At 35.8% G+C, this 21,893-nt stretch overlaps 2 protein-coding genes across 2 annotated transcripts; both read left to right on the top strand.

The window, feature by feature from the left end:
* The first annotated feature begins 12,941 nt into the window (after window positions 1–12,941).
* On the top strand, window positions 12,942–14,886 carry LOC116123224 (60S ribosomal protein L8). Its single transcript, XM_031409027.1, has 2 exons — window positions 12,942–13,487; window positions 14,348–14,886. Exons 1-2 carry the CDS (start codon window positions 13,048–13,050, stop codon window positions 14,691–14,693), a joined length of 786 nt encoding a protein of 261 aa, XP_031264887.1. The 5' UTR covers window positions 12,942–13,047; the 3' UTR covers window positions 14,694–14,886.
* Window positions 14,887–17,303: 2,417 nt separating this feature from the next.
* LOC116123255 (probable terpene synthase 12) lies at window positions 17,304–21,111 on the top strand. The gene is made up of 7 exons (XM_031409052.1): window positions 17,304–18,283; window positions 18,590–18,866; window positions 19,225–19,597; window positions 19,701–19,919; window positions 20,018–20,156; window positions 20,273–20,521; window positions 20,614–21,111. The coding sequence occupies exons 1-7, from the start codon at window positions 18,038–18,040 to the stop codon at window positions 20,725–20,727; spliced, it is 1,617 nt and encodes a 538-aa protein (XP_031264912.1). The 5' UTR covers window positions 17,304–18,037; the 3' UTR covers window positions 20,728–21,111.
* Window positions 21,112–21,893: the final 782 nt, after the last annotated feature.

The raw sequence follows: 21,893 nt of genomic DNA, 5'->3' as shown, positions 1-21,893 counted from the left end.
TAAACCTTGAAGAGGATGTGTATATGACACAACTCGATGTTTTCATTCTTGATGGGCAAGCTAATAGGGTATGCAAGTTGCAAAGATCCATTTATGGACTCAAGCAAGCTTCAAGGAGCTGGAACATTCATTTTTATGAAGTCGTAAAAGAATTTGGTTTTATCAAGAACGAAGATGAACCCTCTGTTTACAAGAAAGTGAGTGGGAGTGCAGTGGCATTCCTATTGTTGTATGTCGATGACATACTTCTGATCGAAAATGATATACCAAACTTGCAGTCGGTAAAGACTTGGTTATCCAAGTGCTTCTCCATGAAGAACTTAGGGGAAGCAACCTACATCCTTGGAATAAAGATCTATCATGATAGATCGCGTAGGTTGCTTGGCCTAAGTTAGAGTGCATATATTGACAAAGTACTGAAAAGATTCAGTATGGAAGAATTCAAGAAAGGATTCCTTCCGATGTCACATGGTGTTTATCTCTCTAAGGAAATGTGTACTGGGACACAAGATGAGAGAGATAGGATGAAGAGGATCCCACATGCATTAGCAATTGGATCCATCATGTATGTCATACTATGTACTCGGATTGATGTCTCATGTACTTTGAGCACTTGTAGTAGATATCAATCGAATCCAGATGAGTGTCACTAGATGGCTGTCAAGAACATTCTTAAGTACCTGAAGAGGACTAAATATATGTTCTTGGTTTATGGAGGGGAAGATGAGCTCACTTTAAGAGGATACAGTGATGCTAGTTTCCAAACGGACAAAGATGATTATTGATCTTAATTAGAGTTTGTATTTTATCTCAACGGGGGTGCAGTGAGCTGGAAGAGCTCTAACCAAAGCACTATAGCGGACTCTACAATGAAGGCTGAGTATACTACATTATCAGATGTAGCCAAGCAGACAGTCTAGATTAAGAAGTTCGTCACCAAACTTGGTGTGGTTTCCACGATTGTTGATCCAATAGACATCTATTGTGACAACAATGGAGCAATCACTCAAGCTAGGGAACCATAGTCTCATCAGAAGTCCAGACACATACTTAGATGATTCCATCTCATCAGAGAAATAGTTGAGAGGAAAGATGTGCAGATCAGTAAAGTGCATACTGACGACAATCTTGCAGATCCACTGAGAAAGCCTCTATCGCAGCAGAAACATGAAAGGCACTTGAGATCATTTGGTATTAAATATATGAATGATTGGTTGTAGTGCAAGTGGGAGATTGTTAGAGTGGGTGCCCTAGAGCTAATCAATTATTGTAGAATTGACTCTTTGTAATAATGTTCATTGATCAATAAAAAGACATTTTATTCTATATCGCGTAAATCATTATTGTATGTATTAATATATGTCCTTAGAATGGTAGAACCATGACAAGGGTATCAAGTATTTCAAATCTTGATAGTGAGAACCCTATGAGCTTATATGGTGGCCATTTTAGAAACATCTGTAGCCTAGTATTATTCTGAAGTAATGGCATTGATAATACGGTAAGGCTATCATAGTGTTGAATGACCATGTCGAAAGGCAGTGACTGATCTCACTTGTCAAGTTTGCTTAGTGACAACATGGTGTAACACATGGGTGCTTGCTGTAGGCAAGTTCATTGGACTGACCCACCAAAGGATTCCATATGGATGGTAACCACATTGTCTATGGAACAAATCCTCTAACGAATGGTGGTGCATGTGATCCTTAGACTTGAGATCACCAGAGCGCCTTGTGCACCGATTGGTGCAGTTTGATACTAGCCCAATGCAGTTCTATTAAGAGCTGTCAATACGGTAGTGATTGGCTGCATCAAGGAGTGTATCAAGACTATGGTGGATCGATGAGGATTCATCACTCCCGGGTACCGGAGAAGTTATCTCACAGCGCAATTTAGTAAATGGTAATGACACAAACTATGGCCACAATGGGATTGAGTTCTTGCTCTATCTAGATTATTATTCTGGTCATTGGTCCAGTAATTGAATATATACATATCGAGAGTAACTGAGGTTGACACTATTTTTGTGCCTCAGTCTCGTTGAGATAACAGATGATGAAAGATTGAATTGTACGGTAACCATATCATTGACAAGTAGCTGCTTCGCTGAATCCGAATCTATCGCGTGGCCATGATGCCTTGCTAGGGGCCAATCTTGGTCTATGTATAGTGAGACGATTAATTGGTGTTAATCGTGATACTACACACTACCGGTATGATAAGGAGTCTACGGGTCACACACATAGAAGATAATTTAAGAACCAGTTTAATTATAAGGACGTTTTCATCTTTTTAGGCAAAAGGGTATTTTGGTAATCTCACCGTGCAATTAAATTTGTTGACGTTGTAGCCTTTGTTTAATTTGATATTAAAAATTAAATAAGTGAGATTATATTTAATTATGTGTTCTCATATATTTAAATGAATTATTGTTATTGTTAAATGTGTATATATATATATATATATTGAATTTAATTGAAATAATAATAATAATAATTAAAATATCTAAATGGGGCTATTTGGACATAGGGGTTGTTTGGGTTGGTGTCCAAGCCTATTCCATGAGAGAATAGGGCATTGTGCGTACTATATAAGTGCATAGTTTTTTTTTGAAATGATATAACATTTCATTCAATCATTAAGATTAAAAATTCCAGCCCCTTTTTTCTCTTCCCACGCTAGATTGCTTTTATGTTGAATCAAAATATTATTGATTTTGTTCTTGGTTCTTAAGGCTAAAGAGGATCTAGCAAATCCCTCTTTAGTTCTTTGGGGTTATCTTTGTGTGGACTACCGTTGGTTCGATCCTACCCTTGGATTGATAGCGAAACCCGTTCAGAGACAAATTGGAGGAGCCTCTAAACGTTCGTATGATTTCTTAACTCTAAACTGATTTTTTTTTCTGCAGATTCTAATATAATGTATAAACTATAAATTTGTGCCCTGATCTTGGTTCTAAGGAACAACCCATGTTGTAAATAATTTTTGTTTTCCGCTGCAATGACTTGATCGTTTCCTAACATTTTGCAATACCAAAATCACTCACATGTGCAACCATATCTTCATCTAGTAGGATATTATTGGGCTTCAAATCATAGTGGATGATAGGTGTTGAATAACCGTAATGGAGGTACTCAAGAGCAGATGCAACATCTACCATTATATTCAACCTTTCCAGCATATCTAGAAAATAGTTGTGAGAATACAACCACTTCTCAAGGCTACAGTCAGCATAAATTCAAGTATCACGGCCTTAAAATCAATATTACTACAACTGCTCAAGATTTTTATGAGATTTCGATGATGAATGTTGCGCAACACTTCACATTCAGAGTCGAAGCTTCTAAGTATACGCTCTACTTGTAAATTAAAAACCTTTATCGCAACATTCGTCTCATCTAAAAGTATCCCTTTAAATATTGAGCCAAAACTACTTGTACCAAGCAAGTTGCAGTCGCCAAAATCATCAATTGCTTGTCAAATTTCTATATATGATGTTCTTCTCCATTTTGCTAGAGGTAGCAAATCCACTTCATCAATTGGAAAAAAAATTTCTCCTGTACTGACACCTTATGAAGACAATTATGACAATCACTATCAATAAAATTGACAAGATATGAGGCAAAATATATTTCAATACAAGTGTAGAGGTTGTCTTAGATCGTTTAATGGTGCCACCCTCGCACAGAGGTACGCCTAACTTTGGTAATCCATATAATGCATGATTTAACGAAAATGATTGAGTTGAAAAGTTTCTGAAAGGTCCTTTGGTGGGAATTTTCAGTCTGTAGAATATAAAGAGAAGGATTAGATTTAGAGCCAACAAAACCATATTGAAGCAAGTGGTCTGTCAATCGAGAAAACCAAGAACGGGGAGCTTGACGAAGGCCATACAAACTTTTCTCTAAGCGGCATATATGCGTGGGAAAATCTGGATGAACGTACCCTTGAGGTTGGCACATATACACTTCATCATGTAGCAGCCCATGAAGAAAGGCATTCTGGATATCCAGATGCCGAATACACCAATTCTTTGAGTGAGCTATAGACAATACCAACCGAATGGTTCCTTGTTTGACGACAGGACTAAAGGTTTCGAGGAAATCAACACCATGTTGTTGATGATAACCTTTAGCGACCAATCGTGCCTTGTACCTCTCCACAGTTCCATCGGCGTGAGTCTTTATACGGTAAACCCATTTATTTCCAACAAGATTGATATCGGAACGAGCTAGTACAAGATCCCAAGTCTTATTTCATAAGAGAGCATTAAATTCCACGTTCATGGCTTCTCTCCACTTTTGGTTCTTTAAAGCTTCAGTAAAGGAGATTGGCTCAACCTTGGTGTGGCAGGATTCAACAACAAGTGCTTGAGGCAGTGGGTATTTGATGAACCCAACATATGGTTGCTTCAGTTTGAGAGAGTTTGTCTGTGATATGGTAGTCATCTTTCTGGTTATGGTGGAAGGAAGAGGTGCATCGACAATAGAGGGACGAACTGCATGCATTACTGGAGGTGGCACCGCATTTGACACTTCAGTTGTAGAAGCAGCAGCTGGCATAATATCAGATTCATGCGGAGAGACAGGATTGGCACTAGTAACATCACCTGTAGGTAGAGTGAGAGAATTCGAGACACTTGGATGTAGATTGGATGGTAAGGTGATAGTGGCTGACTCGGGAACTATGGATGAAGAAGTGTTAGATTTGTAAGGAAAAAAAGCTTCATCAAAGATAACATGACGGGACACAAAGATTTTGCCAGTAGATAAATCAAGACACTTATACCCTTGATGTGAGAGACTGTAGCCAATAAAAATACATATTTTAGATCTGTACTCAAATTTATGTTTGTTATAAAGGCGTAAATTAGGCCAACAAGCACAACCGAAAACACGCATAAAGTTATAATTTGGCTTTTGATTGTAAGCTTTTTCAAAGGGAGAGCAATTATTCAGAATTTTACTAGGAAGACGATTAATAATATACACAGCAGTTAAAAATGCATCCTCCCAATATGGTTTTGGCAGATTAGCATAGGCTAATAAGGCTAGACCCATTTCAACAATTTGGCGATGTCGTCTTTCAACGGATCCCATTTGCTCATGAGTGTATGGGCAAGCCAGACGATGTTGAATACCACATTTGGAAAAATATGTATTTAGTCTACGATACTCACCCTCCCAATCAGTTTGAATAGCCTTAATTTTGGTGTTAAAGTGGCGTTCAACATACGTCTGAAAGTTTAAGAAAACACTTTCAACATCAGATTTTTGCTTAAGAGGAAATAACCAAATAAATTTTGTAAAAGCATCCAAAAAACAAACATAATAACGAGAGCCGTAGCTCGAAATTATGGAACTAGGCCCCCATACATCTGAATAAATCAGTTCTAGGGGCTGCGTAACATGAGGTACAGAAACTGAAAAAGGTAAGTTATGGCTTTTTGCCATCTCACATTCAGGGCATATGCGGTGCCTTTTATTGGAAATAAATGAAAGGTGATTGGTGCGGATAACATGATTGACAGTGTTGTAAGATGCGTGTCCAAGCCGACAATGCCAATCTGAGACTGAGACACGGACACCAACAAGAGCTTTGGGATATAAACGTTGAAGAGGCTGGGAAAAACAGTAAAGACCATCCTTGACGATACCCTTATACAGGGTGTTCCCCGAGTAATCCTTGATCAAGAAAATAGAAGCATGAAACTCAAAATAGACAGGATTATCTTCAGTGAATTTCTTAACGGAAATCAGATTTTTGGTAATTTGAGGGACAACTAATATTTGATCAAGGACAAACGAGTGAGAGTGTGTGGATAAGGAAGCCTTGCCTAGGTGAGTTATGTGCAAACCTGTGCCATCTCCAAATTTCCAGCATACTCTTCACCACGAACATTAAGATTGTTGAAGTTGTTAGTCAAATGGTGCGTAGCTCCAGTGTCGGCATGCCATTCTTGCTCTGTTGAGTGTTGAGAGAGTTGGTTGGAGGCAATGTTGGCTTGAGGAGTTGGGCAAGGAGGTTGTGGAAGAAAGTGACTATCAAATCTCTTGAAGCAGCGAGCCGCAGTATGGCCAGGTTTATCACATAGCTGACACCAAAGATTATTGTAGTTGTTATTTGAACGAGAAGCAGTTTGGAAATTACCTCTACCACGGGAGGAGTGTTGGCCACGGCCCCTGCCTCGAAAAAGAGAATTGTTGCTGCGGCCACGAGATCCAGAAAAAGATTGTTGCTTGGTAGCAACATTGGCCGATGGTGTGGCAGACAAGAGAGCTTGATGATGTTGCTGCACACGTGCATCACAGGTGAGTAGCATAGAGTACACCTCTTCTAGGGTGACATTTTCTTTAATAGAAACTGTGGTAACAAGAGCATCATACTCGGGTCCAAGACCAGCGAGTAGATATGTGATGATTTCATCACATTTAAGGGGCTGTCCTGCCATAGCAAGGTCATCAGACAGCATCTTCACACACATGAAATAGTCGGTAATAGACTGAGTAGTTTTCCGAGTAGTAGCAAGCTGCGAACGGACTTGGATGGCCTTGGCTTTTGATTGTGTAGCAAAAGCAGTGTGAAGAGATGTCCAGACTGCATAAGAAGTTGTGCAGTGTGCTACCTGCTTGAGTACATCATCAGTAAGAGAGGCATTAATACAGCTTAGAATAAGATTATCTTAAGTTTCCCAGATTTCAAAGGCTGGGTTCGGTTGCATGGTGCCATCACTAAGAGGAATTTGCTGCGCAGGCATTTTAATAGTGCCATCAACATAGCCAAACACTTTCTGACCCTTAAGATAGGGAAGGATGGTTGCTTTCCAAGTTGGAAAGTTGGTGCGGGTAAGTTTTGTGATATTAATGCTGGACGAAGGATTGAAGGTAGGGAGAGTGCTGGGAGTGTTGTTGGAAGTAGAGGAAGTATTGGCAGAAGCGGCCATGGTGGCTATGGAGGGGAATGAGAAAGAAAAGAGGAGAGACGTGAGCAGAGATGAGAGATGAAGAAGTTTAGGAAAGGACGTAAGTCGTTCGCTCTGATACCATGTAGAAATTAACAAACCTATTGGCTGTGAAAAATTTTAGTATTTTATATTTTTTGTGTACAGAGTATAAGACTTTATAATACTGCTCTGAGTAACTGACGCCTACTAAAGATAATATATAAAATTCAAAAACAAAGCCTGTTACGTAAATCAAGTAACAAAACAGAACCGAAAATAAAGGTCCAGGATTGTTGCTATTTCTTCTCCGCTCGTTGAGGTTTGGCCTGCTTTGCACCTTCTGCATTATCTTCTACGTGATCTTCTTATCTTCTACGTGATCTTCGGATCTCAATTCAATACACACTAATATTGCAATCAGCAAGAATTTTACAAGGACAAGTCGGAGATAGAGATCAAACAATTTCCGAGAGATAACAGGAAATTCAACCCATTATCATAGTTGATGTGGCTGTTGTCATATAAGAATCAGCATGCAAATTCTATGGCTTTCTATCCTGAAGTACAGAATAATAAAGAGCACCCTAGATGATGGAAATCCATGCATAAGACTCCCCACCATGAGTGCATCCAAATCCACCATCCAGATTTTTGCAACTCACTATGTAGTTCACAACCTTATCTACATTGATTTTATCGAGTCGGTGTAATATTTGAGAGACAACATATGGCAATACATGAGAATCTACAAAAGAAAAAGAAAATGGTAGAGGAGAAAACATGCACTGGATGCATGTAAAACAAAGAATCTGGCAAACCAAACCGTGTATCCACTTTGCCCCACGTCCCCGGAAAAGGATCCATCTTCATTTTGCAGCCCAGCAATATCTGACTTGAAATTTAAGTGAAACAAAGGGTTAAAATTTAAAGTTCCGGCAGCCAATCTGTTTGCCTGTTTACTTCTTCATACTTGAGTAAGCAAGAACATGACAGAAGTGACAACTATAACAATCACGGTTCACTAATTGCCATGTCAATCAAATGAAATTCTACATATGTGGAAAGAAAATCATGATTATAACTAGAACTTTGTATTTCAAAGATTTTCTGAGAAGCAAAGAGTTATAGATTGCATGGTGAAGTAGCTTTGTAATGAAGAGTGACAATCCGACAAACAAATTTCCAATTCCAAACAATAAGGATACAATTTGACACCTTATCAATGTCAAGAACATCTGGCTTATCAATGTCAAGAAAATCTGACAGCACTGAGGGTAAACAGTATATGTGGATCATATCCAATATTACCAGCAAATCCACCTACATAACAAAAAATTTCCATCATCCATCCCTTTGTTATTATCATCTGAATTTATCAACACCCTGATCTCTTAACTGATAATAATATGAAAAATGTATCAGTCAATGCTGTATGGTTTAGATTTCTTGAACTGTCAAGTAATAAGCATTAATTATTTCATCCAGATACACATATATATGTGTGTGTGTGTGTGTGTGTGTGTGTGTGTGTGTGTGAAGAAATGTGAGCATTTATGGATGAATTGAGAGAGTTGTCACGATTGCCTAGAATAAAAGATCAATGTTTGTATAAAAATAGGCTTCTCTACAAACCAGACTCACGTTGGCACTTCATCATTCATGAAATAACTTCTTCTTTATATACAATATCAAGTTTTCTTAAAAGTTAAAAGATCCAGAGTCGTCAATCCCCAATATGCCCCTTTCATTCTCAAATGCTCCATCACTACAGATTCAAAAGTATCATTTTTCTAAGAAAACAATGAATATATAACCATAACACTCTGGTGAACAACCTCAACTGTATATCTTAATGGATGTGTGTGGAAGTGTATGAGTGGAGTAAGCTAACACACACCTTTTCCACTGATATTATGTATTTACATGTTTATCAACTGCCAGCTCCCCCATCTGGCATCCAAAACTGTACCACAATTATTTTAATGACTTCACAATTTCAGATACTAAAAATACAAAAGTGACTGCAAAATCATAATGGGTTCGAACATATTTCAGTCACTTGAAACTTGGGTTCTTCATGTCATTAAACCACTTCACTAATTGAAATTCCTTGCTCAGCAGACATTACATTAAAATTTCATTACCAACAAGGCTATATTAGCGATCTTATGGAAAAAAAATAGCAGTAACCGTCAGTAACAGGATTTCAGAAACAACGGCAACACAAATAAAAGAAGTAGTCACAAACAACAAAATCAGAAATTAATTGGCTACAAGCCAATGACAACGGCAACAATGGGAGCATAAGTGTTAAGAAGGCAGCAATAATTATCATATATCAATAACAAAATTAACAACATCAAAAAACAGATACTGAAGACACCTCATCAGTGGTCAAAACTAAAAGAAATCAACTATGACAATAGGACGATAGCACAAATTACAGTGACAAATTTCATTAACACTTGGATTGAAATGAGAACTAAAATCAATAAACAACTGAACTCGCATATCTATAACACATGGAAAATTGCAAAAGTAACTGGAGAATGAGATGTTAACTAATCGTAAGAACATCAAGAAATTCAATTACGAAAGACACCTTTAAGAAATAATAGAAACAAAAAAATGGTCCTAGTTTGAGCACGACGTAACTAGCAACTTCGGAGGTACTGAAGTTCCAACGGTGTCTCAATTGCAAAATCTACTGGCCAAATTCTGCTGCTGCGAATCAAAACTCTGGTGGAGCGTCCGTATACGAAGAAGTATTCTCCCGCTTTGTTTGCTTGCTCTACCCAAATCTACGATCTCCTGCTGCCAATGCTGTAAATTAAATGGCCGGGCCGGACTGGAACGTCAAAAAGTTTCATTTGCTGAGTGTTAAAAATCCTCAAGTCTTCAAGATAGTTTTCAGATACAAATATTTTAATCCAAAATAAAGTTTTTTCATTGTAAAAATTGTCTCCGTAACTTATCCAATTCATGAAGCATTAGTAAGAAGAATAAAAGAACAATACAATTAAGGGAAAAAAAAAACTCATGCAAATATCGATTATAGTATATTTTCTAATTTCAGAAGTGATTTGATTTTTGTAATGTCGTTCAAATTGTGATTTTTAGATACTTAAGATATATAATCTGTATGGAAGAAATATTCACTAGAAATCAATCAAATTTTATCACACCTATTAATTTTTCAGGCAATTGATTGAAACAACTGTGGAAGTGTTTGCTGCTTTCTTAAAAATGATTTTGAAAAAGAATTCTGGATTCCTACTTATATCAAAAAAAAAAAAAAAAAAAAAATTATCTGGAAATTTTGCTTTTCAAACATTGTAATCCATAAAGATGGACCAATGGTTATATATCTTCTCCAGTAAGGCAATACTTGAACAATAATGCTATACGTATAGACATTTTTATACCGAAATCTTGTACCGGTCTACGTGTCCCGTGATTCACACCAGTAAACTGGACACGTTTCACGTTATTAAATTTTTTTTTTTTAGTGAACGGCCGTTCATCGAATATAGACGGCCGTTTACTTACATGGACTCTCGTCCATATTATATGGACGGGGGTCCATTTATTATGAACGGACGTCCCTATTTAAAGGGTTCCCGTCCATCAGTAAAATAGAATAAAAAATATAAACAAAATTAATTATAGACGGTTGTCCCAAAAAATGGACGGACGTCTATCCAATATTTTAATAATAAAATTTTATTTAACAAAATTAATGGACGAGTGTTCATAACGAACGTCCGGCCATTAACAATGCTTATAAAAAATAAAAAAAGATTGGATAGCAGTCCACAAAGAATAGATGCGTGTCTAAAAAATTTTAAAAGAAAAATAATGGACGGACATTATATGCTTAAAGAAGCTTCCCTCAACTTCTTTGACAAAGAAGCTTCCCTCAACTTCTTTGACTTGGACGCCCGTCCATACTAAGAATTTTTATTTGCAAAACGTCTGCAAGCACGAGATCAGATTCATGAACTGCAGAAAAGCACCGATCAAAGTTGTGTAAGCTGAAAAAGCAGGCCTGAATTTGAGTGTTGTTTATTGAAAATGTCAGAGCAACTTTAGTTGTTGAAAGAGTGACTCTTTACAGGTTTGGGAATAATTCCATGGAAAGAAAAAGTCAAGAAGCAGGTGCCATGAAAATATAGTAAAAAGCAGGTGCTATTAAATAGGGAAATGGACACGCGCCTAATACTTTTTTTTTTATTTAAACCATGGACGTTCATCTAATAAAGACACCTATTCATTCAGTAGGACGCCGTCCATAAGATAGATGGGAGTCCATAATTTTTATTTTTAATTTTTTTAGTTTAAATTATGAACGGATATCCATTATAGGTGGACGATCGTCCATATAATATGGACGATCGTCTACTTAAAATGAACGGCCGATATTTATATTATGGACGGGCATCCTTTATTTGCGGACGTCTATCCAAAATTCAGGGACGGCCGTCCATAACTGATGAACAGAAGTCCTCAATTTTTTTTAATTTTTTAAAACCATTAATAATGGACGGACGTCCTTTAAATAGGGACTTCTGTCCATAGTTGATGAACGACTGTTCACTAGAAAAAAATTTAATAACATGAAACGTGTCTGGTTTGTTGGTGTGAATCACAGGATACGTAGATCGGTATAAGATTTCAACGTAAAAATATCGGTGTCTGTAGCATTATTGATACTTGAAACAGTCAAATAAAAGTAAAAACGAGGTGACCAGTCTAATACAGTAATGATTCAAACATGATAAAGATTCAATAGTGAAGCAGAAATCCATAGAATCAACTAGTGAACCAAAGAAGTAGACCTTTCCAAATATCCCTGGTAAGAAGTAACAAGGAGCTTCCGATCCCCGTTCCAGAATCAAAATAGAATGCTTTTTGCATCTGGAAGCGCTTGTTCGAGACCAGCTCGTGGCAAGGCTTTCCAGGTTTTGAGTAAAGGATCTCCAGCAGAGGATAGTTCTTGACCCTTATTCATTCTATAGGGCGGGGTTGCTTGGAAGTTTGCAAGCATTTCTTTTTTTTCAGTAGCTTTGAAAGAAAAGCCTCTATAAAGCATTAGAATGAGGGATAGGTTCTATTTTAGATTTCATCCAGTTATAAATTAGAAAAGGCCTTCTCAATATGGAAAGTAGGTCGTCGAATCGATTTACCACTCCAAAGGGAGCTAGTTTCCAGGCCAGATTATCATATCGTTCTAGAAACCTTTGGTTAAATACATTTAAACGGAAGGTCAGAAAGGGAGTAAACATTAATTGAATTGTGGCAGTTGGTGCTCTCTTTTTCATCGTCAATATTTTTAGCATTACGTAGTCTCCTTGATTTCACTGTCAGTTTGGATTACCCACCATCTTGAAGAAAGAATCTGATTAAGTTATGGACGCAAATGCAATTTCAATTTTCAAATGCCCTTCATTTTCCATTGCCAAATATTTTGGTAAAGGGATGTCACTAACTATTATATAGTAATGGAAATACAATAATGTTGCCTAAATAAGATATAAAAAAGTCTATGAAAACATAGAATGGTGGAATTAATTCAATGACAATATATGTTATACTACGAGAAATTGTGAATGAAATGATATAAAGATATTGTTAAGAGTAATGTTATAGCCACCGACGATAGTGTATCGAATTTGTGCACCGAATAATGTGATAAAATCTTGACCGTTGATTAATATTAAGTTAAAATTAATCAACAGTCAAGATTTTGTCACGTCATTCAGTGCATAAATTCGGTACACTACCATCGATAATTGTATTATTTTCCTATTGTTAAATGTCCTTAAGACCAGTATCACAAAACAAATTTCAATTCCGTCCTAAAATATTATTTGGAAACTAGATCGAAATGATTATCTGAATCTCATTAATTAAGTTTGATTAATCTCAATACCCTAAATCTAAATTATCTAATACAATGAAGGGCAATACTGTAAAGTAGCCCTAAAACCATAAACCCTGCACATACATAGGCCCTAACCCTCCCTCCGTTCACCCTTCCAGCCGCTGCTGCCCCTTTCAAAGCCCCCAACACCCTAAAACCATCGAGTCACCGATTCGACTCAATGGGTCGAGTCATCCGAGCTCAGAGAAAGGGTGCTGGCTCTGTCTTCAAGTCCCACACCCACCACCGTAAGGGTCCGGCCCGGTTCCGTTCGCTTGATTTCGGTGAAAGGAACGGGTATTTGAAGGGGGTGGTAACAGAGATTATCCACGATCCGGGTCGGGGCGCACCTTTAGCTCGCGTAACATTTCGACACCCTTTTCGATACCAGCACCAGAAGGAGCTGTTCGTGGCGGCTGAAGGGATGTACACCGGGCAGTTCGTGTACTGCGGAAAGAAGGCAAATCTGATGGTCGGAAACGTTTTGCCCTTGCGTTCGATTCCTGAAGGTGCGGTTGTGTGTAATGTGGAGCATCACGTTGGTGATCGCGGCGTGTTCGCGAGATCTTCGGGAGATTATGCTGTTGTAATCAGTCATAATCCTGATAATGGAACCTCCAGGTATTTTGAAGTTTTGTTTTGTTTGATTTGTTCTTCCATAATCTATTTAGGATTTCTGTTGTGATTTTGAAAGCGACAATTAAGAAGGATTGAGTGAAGGCCAATGTGGTACATCATACATGTAGTATAGTTACTTCTTTAGAGCTATGAAGTTCTTTTTCACATAAAATTAATTTGTTAAAGTATGGTCCTTGTATTTTCTTTGTTTAGTGCAGTTGGGTTATTCCTACCTGAGCCATTAATTGTTTCATCATTTGTGTCTTAAGATGGATGTAAGAAGATGCTGTTCCTATGAATAATGACTCCTCTATCTGTTAAACCAAAGCTTCATCAATTGATATTAAATTTAATTTTCTTATAACTTCCATTTAGGCCAATGTGGTGAAATTCTTGTCTTGCACCTTTTCTTTTGGGTGGTTTCAGTTTACTCTTGCCCTATACTTGGTTCTAACTTCCTTGATAAATTACATGTTCATCTGGCAGATATCACCGTGTGATTCCTCATAAGTGACTTATATGACTTGTCCTAGCATTTTGGTGGACTCTTGCAGGCATGCATAAGTATGCTTGTTTTAATCTGTTCTTTAATATAATGGCTTTGGTCAGCTTATGCCAGTATCTTCATTACTTAATATTTCTGCTAGATATCATCTTTCTGTTGAGGTTTTGTATCACTTTGTTAGGTGTCATCTTTCTGTTGAGAATTTGTTAAATTTTGTGTGTTGCTGTTGAATTTTTCTTCTTCAGCCGATTCTTTATCTCTGCATGTTTTATCTCCCTGCTCTCTTGCTCTTCGTTCTGATCTTGTTCCTACTTTATAATGGCTGTTAACTGTTGTTTATAAATTTGTATTTATGAAGGATTAAGCTTCCATCTGGTGCCAAGAAAATTGTGCCAAGTGGGTGCCGTGCTATGGTTGGCCAGGTTGCAGGTGGAGGCAGAACTGAGAAGCCATTGTTGAAGGCAGGAAATGCATATCATAAGTTCAGAGTGAAAAGGAACTGCTGGCCCAAGGTCCGTGGTGTTGCCATGAACCCTGTTGAGCATCCCCATGGTGGTGGTAACCACCAACACATTGGGCATGCTAGTACCGTTCGCCGAGATGCTCCTCCTGGCCAAAAGGTTGGTCTCATTGCTGCCAGGAGGACTGGTCGTCTTAGAGGACAAGCAGCAGCTACTGCTGCAAAGGCTGACAAGAGTGCTTAGAATATGTTACTGCTTTGTATTCCTCGTCATTTTATTTTTTGCTCTTGAAAGTTTTTCATTTGCTTTCTCTGGTTATGCTGAAAATTTTGTTTGCTAACTTTTGAAGGATTTTTTTTTGATATTTAATATGTGAACTTCAATCTTTTGTATGATTCGTTTCGAAAGCTAATTTTGTTAGAAATTAATTTTTGGAATTTGTGTTCAATAATTTGTTATTGTGGCCATGTGGCAATGTGTAAATGGCAGAGTAAGAGATATTTTGTCACTGCGTGAATCGAAAGTATAGAACCTAGAAGCTAGTAATGTTTGTGTGTGTGGTATCTCTTCTCGCTCTACTGGTCATTTTTTGTGGCGTTTGGCAGCTCTATGAAGTATGAACTACATTTACATTACCCAGATCCAGGGGCAGGGAATTTTCTTTTTTAAATTATAAATCTCTGATAAGATACTTTATACTCTTCAATAACGATTGATTTATATTGAGCTATCTCATACGTCATGAACAAGTTCTATTAACATTATGAATATCTTATTATGAGTTTATAGGTGAATTCAATATTGTTATTTGCTATATATAGTTTCTAAATATAATTAAAATCAAATTTTTTGGTAGGTATGGACTGGGTATGAAAGTGCTCACCGCCCAGTATATGCCATTGAAAGTAATGTATACTATTTTTTTTATTTTGAAAATAATTTTATTGTAAACAAGGTTCAACGTTTCTAGATTGTTAAATAAATCCAACACACACACACACACACACACACACACACACACACACACACACAGAGACACAAAAAAGGGAATATTTAAGTATGACATAAATTGTTATGGACATAAATTGTTATGGATGTGATATTATTGAAAAAAAAAAATTAAACCACTCAAATCGACCATAAAATATGGAGACGCATCAATCGTGAATACAAAGTACAGACACGCAGAACGAAACGTAAGTATGGTGTGACTAAGTGAGAGTGTTCAATTGCTCTTATCTTCAGGAACTTTCTGTGGCCATCAATCTTTCGTACTTGGATGATTAATTAGATTCTCAACACAATTTTGGCTCCTCTCTACACATAACCTCGTCCACATACCTAGATTTTTTTATCCGTTGAATTGAAATTACAGTGAATTAGGAGCACGCAAAATTTTGAAGCCCAGATTTTGAGAGGTGTAGGTTCTAGTAACATTTCACCCTCTATATATTTACGTGCCTTGGCAAACACACGCAGTATCCATTAATTTGACCGAAGTTAAATACTTGCATTAGTATTAGTGCATAAACAATGGTTTCTGAGCTTTTGTGCTTGCAGCATCCTTGCTTTTTGTTTCACAAACCTTGTACATTTTATCCACCACACAGTCACAGAGATCGTCATGGCAGTCTCAAGGTTTGTTGTTCAGTTGCTACTCAAAATTCCCAATTAACAGTAAACCGACGGTCAGCCAATTATCAACCAACCACTTGGAATTATGACACCTTGCAGTCATTGACCAGTGCTCAAGCTGTAAGTATGATTAATATTATACGGTTATACCTATTTGATATTTTAAATTTCATACATTAATTTTTCTAATTTATTTTCTTCTAGTATCTTTTAAGATTTCAATATATATATATATATATATAAAGTATCAAATTAACAAGATTTTAGATCGAATTCAAGTATTATGTATTTTTTTTTAAAGAAAAAGAAAAATTATAGATTGATGTTAGTACTTTAATGAATGAAATAACAAATGTGTTTGTTTTACTATTTTCAAAATCCAATCATATTCTATTTAAATTAAAATATTTAAATTTTTTTAATCCTATAAGTTTGTTAATTTAATTAAACACTCTCAACCAATTGGTTGTACGCCATTTCAACGACTTTAAATCATCCTCTAACGTTGGTTGCTAGCTTCGTTATTTAGTAGGTTGGGTAAAATTGTTTTTATTAATTTTAAAACTTTTACTATTAAAAGTGTTTAACTAAATACATTTTTTTATTTAAATTTTATCTTCGTAATAATAATTTACCTCAATTTAAAAAAAAAATTGCTGTTCAAACTACTAAAACAAACACACATAAATCCTTGAAAAGACGTTTTCTCTTAATTTCATATATAGTTTTCTTATTTTAATTAGTACAGTGTTATTCATATTTGGGCCGCGATTTATTGTTTTTTTTTTTTTTTTTTTTTTAAAGTAACGTCATCGAAGGCTCGAAGCTTCTTTTCAGACTTTCAGTAATACTAATACAATGTTGTTGAAGTGGTTTGACTTAAATAACATTTAGATCTCCAACACGTGCTAATGACAGCAACTCACTCACTTTCAAGTTTCAACAACTCATTTCATCTTTTACAGTTTACACTTAGTTTAAATATCTTTAGACGCTCTCCATTACAAGTTTGAATTCAAACTTTTCAAAATATATTTTATAATTTTTATTTTACATTATGTTTTTCAATCATCTCAAATAATATCTCAAACTTTTTGTCATTAGAAATTATGTATCATCTCATTTTCATCTTTTCGTTTCAGTTATATAGAGTGAACTAAATTTTTTTTTTTTTAATAGAAATTTTAATCAGCATTAACAACTTAAATTACATAAATAGTTTGAGATTACACATATTTCTGAAATTTTATTACTTAAAATTCTATCAAAATGAGTTTATAAACAGTGTTCCATGAAAGGTGATGATAAAGAAATTATTATAATTAGTAAATCATTATATGTCTTTCGTGTGGTTGGAAAATGGAAATGATTCCAAGAATAATACTCCCTCCATTTCAATATAATTATCTTTTTAAGTTTTTACACAATTTTTCATTTAGAGAATTGATGTTTTTCCTCATATTATAGGTGGGAAAATTTTGTTTTCTCCATTGTAATATATGTGTGAAATATTAAAAAAAGAGAGAAATTGTGAAAGCGAGGAGACAAGGGAAAGAGATAGATAGAGAGAGGGAGAGGAGTGTGGGGTCGGGTACAGAAAAAGGTATAGAGAGAAGATGAGAGGCAGCCAGGCAGGATGGAGAATGAAGATGTGGATAAGAAAACATTAAAAGAAGAGACGTCGTTTATTTTGAAAAAAATTAATGACCTCAAAGCGACTTTTTTATAAAGAAACAGAGGTAAATATTTTGCGGTTTACTAACCATCACCTTGTCATTGTGTAAAATGCTGACCCCACGCATATTGTCAGTACGTAATTCACGCACGTGAATCTCGTTGGACACTCTCAGGCATTAATCAAAACGCCATAACACCTCTGAATTAGTAACATACACTATTCCAGACTAACTCTAACTTGATCATTTGAACTACAAACATTATCAACAACTGCTATGGCACTCCATCTCTCTGGCTTGCCTATGCCTCATTCACAGCCCCAGGTTCAGAGTCTTTACAGAGGTCGACATAGATACCATCTACAAACAGCGCATGATGGCGTTTTAATAATTCCACAAGTTAGATGTTCAGTGACAGCGACTATACAAACTTCCACTGCTCCACATCCACGACGATCTGCAAATTACCAGTCAACCATTTGGAATTACAATTTTCTCCAGGCGCTAAGTATTGATAAGTTGGTGATTAATCAAGGGCCATTGCTTCATCTTTAACTACTCATTTATCCTACTATATTCTTTTTTTTTTTAATTGTGACTAATGCAATCAATTTTTTATTTTTATCTGTTTGTAAATCAAAAAATAATCCAGTGTTTTCTTTGCTCAAAGCTAAGAATTCTAACAAGAGACCATAGCACCGTATGCATGTAAAGACTGCATATTGCACCATGAAACGACCAATTTTTTGAATCACTAAACAAGCGGTAATAGCATTTCCTCTTGTAATCTTTAGATATCTATCTCATTCTCTGCATATTTTATTGTAGGACGAAGAATGCGAGAACAGGGCAAAGAAGCTGGAGGAGGAGGTGAGGTCTATGATGAACAATGAAAATGCAGAATTGTTGAGCGTTCTTGAGCTGATTGATGACATTCAGCGGCTAGGTTTGGGATACCGTTTCCAGAAGGACATAAAGAGGGCTCTTGATAGAATTAATTTGTGCTGGGAAGAATATGAAGATGATGCCCAAGAAGAAAACAAACTCCATTATGCTGCTTTAAGATTCAGGCTCCTTAGACAACATGGTTATCACATCTCTCAAGGTATATTCAGTTCCTTGCAAGTTAAATTTCTAATATTTGTATGTGGTGGACGCAATGACAATGGATAACTTTTAAAGGCCTTTCTAAAAAAAAAAATAATAAAATAAAAAAAAGTTACTCGTCAGAGAGACATTTTAAAAAAAAAAAAAAAGTTTATCTTAAAATCTCATTCACACAAATACAAGTTTCAACAACTTTAATTTTGATTCATAAACTTCAACCAAAGAAAAAACAAAAAAACACATATCAAAAGATATTGATAGAAGAATGAAATCATCTTTTAATTCATGCTTTCATATGAATAATTAATACAATAATGTCATTATTAGTTAATAAAAAGTAGTTCCATGATTTACAGATATTTTCAAGATTTTCGTTGACAAAGAAGGCCATTACATGGAATACTTTGACAAGGATGTTAAAGGATTGCTAAGTTTGTACGAAGCTTCATATCTTGCCTTTGAAGGAGAAAAACTCTTAGATGAGGCCAGAACTTTCTCAAGAACACATCTCACTCAATTAAAGAGAGACACAGACTCAACCATATCAGATCTTGTTACTCATGCTTTAGAGCTTCCGTTGCATCATAGAACGCAAAGGCTGGAAGCTCGGTGGTATATTGAAATCTACAGTAAAAAAATTAACGCAAATTACTCGCTACTTGAGTTTGCCCAACTGGACTTTAACCGGGTGCAAGCGATATACAAAACAGATCTTAAAGATATGTCAAGGTAAAACTATCACTAACTTCATATGTTACGAATCAAACATGGAATCTCTCATGCTCCATCTGATTAATTAATATACAATATGGTTTCACCTTTTGTTAATTAGGTGGTGGAAAGAAATTGATCTAGCAAACAAGTTGTCATTTGCTAGGGACAGGCTGATGGAATGCTTCTTTTGGACGGTTGGAATGTTCCCAGATCCACAATTTAGTAATTGCCGTAAGGGACTGACGAAAGTGACCTTATTTATTACAATCCTTGATGATGTCTATGACGTATATGGGACTCTGGATGAATTGGAGGTTTTTACAGATGCGATTGAAAGGTTTGTATCGTACATAAGTATTTACAATTATGTATGTGTTTAGGTCATTTTCTCCGTATACTTGATACTTAATTTCGAGTGCTCAATGGTGATTTTAGATGGGATATCGATTGTGTGAATCAGCTTCCAGACTACATGAAATTATGCTTCCTGGCACTCTACAACAGTGTTAATGAGATGGGTTATGACACTCTAAAAAAACAAGGAGTGAACATTATTCCGTCCCTAGCGAAAGCGGTGTGCTACTGCATATACTTCGAGTGTTTAAAAATTTAGCCTTTTGGATTGATAGAATCAGTATCATTAATTTCTCCATCCTAACCTGCCTTAGTGTAATTTTTGTGTTGATTCAGTGGGGTGACATGTGTAAAGCATTTTTAGAAGAAGCAAAATGGAGTTACAACAAACACACGCCAACATTTGAGGAATATCTTGACAATGCGTGGCGATCAGTATCGGGGACACTAATTCTGGTTCATTCCTACTTTTTACTGAATCAAGGCATCACCGACGAAGCACTTAACTCTTTAGAAAAGTATCATAATCTGTTGCGCTGGCCATCCGTTATTTTTCGACTTTGCAATGATTTAAGTACTTCAAAGGTATGATTTTCATTTTCACAGTGAGAACCTCATCTCATCTCATCATCCGTTTTAGTTAATAACAGGATGCTTATATGCGTTTCGTTACACAGGCTGAGATAGAGAGAGGTGAAACCGCAAGTTCAATATTATGCTATATGCAAGAAACAGGTTTACCGGAGGAAGTTGCTCGTGAAGATATAAGGAAGCTCATTGAGAAAACCTAGAAACAAATGAATAAGGATCTGAGTGATAAGCATCCATTTGCAGAAGCTTTTGTAGAAACAGCTATTAATCTTGCTCGGATAGCCCAATGCACGTACCAAAATGGAGATGGGCATGGAGCTCCAGATGTTAGAGCTAAGAAAAGAGTCCTATCAATAATAATTGAACCCATTTCAATCGTACACAGACAAGTAACATCACAATTAGTAAGTTGAATAGAAACGGTAATCAGACCCACAGATTCAACACTAATAATGGAAGATATGGTTTACATGTATTAACCAAATGTCATGTAATCAAGGTAAGAGCATTATCCATGTATGTGAAATAGTTATATGTAATAATAATGGTGTTTATACTATAATATTACTGATAAGAATTCTGAATCCCTTTGGGTTGAAGTTCATCCTCATATCATCCACTTCGAAAAACCCAGATACTCCCCTCACATATTTGACAACTTCCATTTAGATTTTGCGAAATTTTCAGATACCTCTCCTGTCATATGACTGTAAAGTGAAACGTAAGTTTTCAAAGTCGATTTGGCTTTGCATACTTGTCCTTAAAATTATAGATTGTTACCTATAAAATAATTTTGAAAAAATTAAAGACTTATCACAACGTGTGCATCATGCTCAGAGCAGGTAATTTTCTTTGTAATCTACTTTTACTTTCCAAGTCTTTATCTTGGATAAGGATAGATATAGAGAAACTCAATTAAAAATAAGTTGGGGGAGATTGGGAGTAGACTTAAACTTAATATTAGATATTTTTATTAATTGTAATTTCATCGTTTATATATGACTCGTATGATGTTTCATTTTTTATTCGCATTGTGATATAGTAAGACTTTTAAAGATTACAACCCTTCAAAATTTAAGCTCAAGAACAATTTTATATTATTTTTATATATTACAATTATTTTAGAAATAATTGTTTATATTTGAAATTTCATATATGAATTTTCCAAATTTATTTTCTTCAAGTATCTTTTAAGATTTCAAAAAATAATTTTAAGTTGAGCAGACATAAAATATAATAAAGAACGTAAAGTGAAAATTAAATATAAAAAAAATAAAATTATCAAAGTGTTTTAACAAGATTTTATATCAGATTATAGTATTATATTGTTAAATAAGTGAAGCCTGCGACATCGTTTAAGTCAAGT

Source organism: Pistacia vera, unplaced genomic scaffold (genome assembly GCF_008641045.1).
Source record: "Pistacia vera cultivar Batoury unplaced genomic scaffold, PisVer_v2 Contig1027, whole genome shotgun sequence".
In the NCBI taxonomy this organism is placed as follows: Eukaryota; Viridiplantae; Streptophyta; class Magnoliopsida; order Sapindales; family Anacardiaceae; genus Pistacia; species Pistacia vera.
This window is presented reverse-complemented; position numbering and strand designations above follow the sequence as displayed.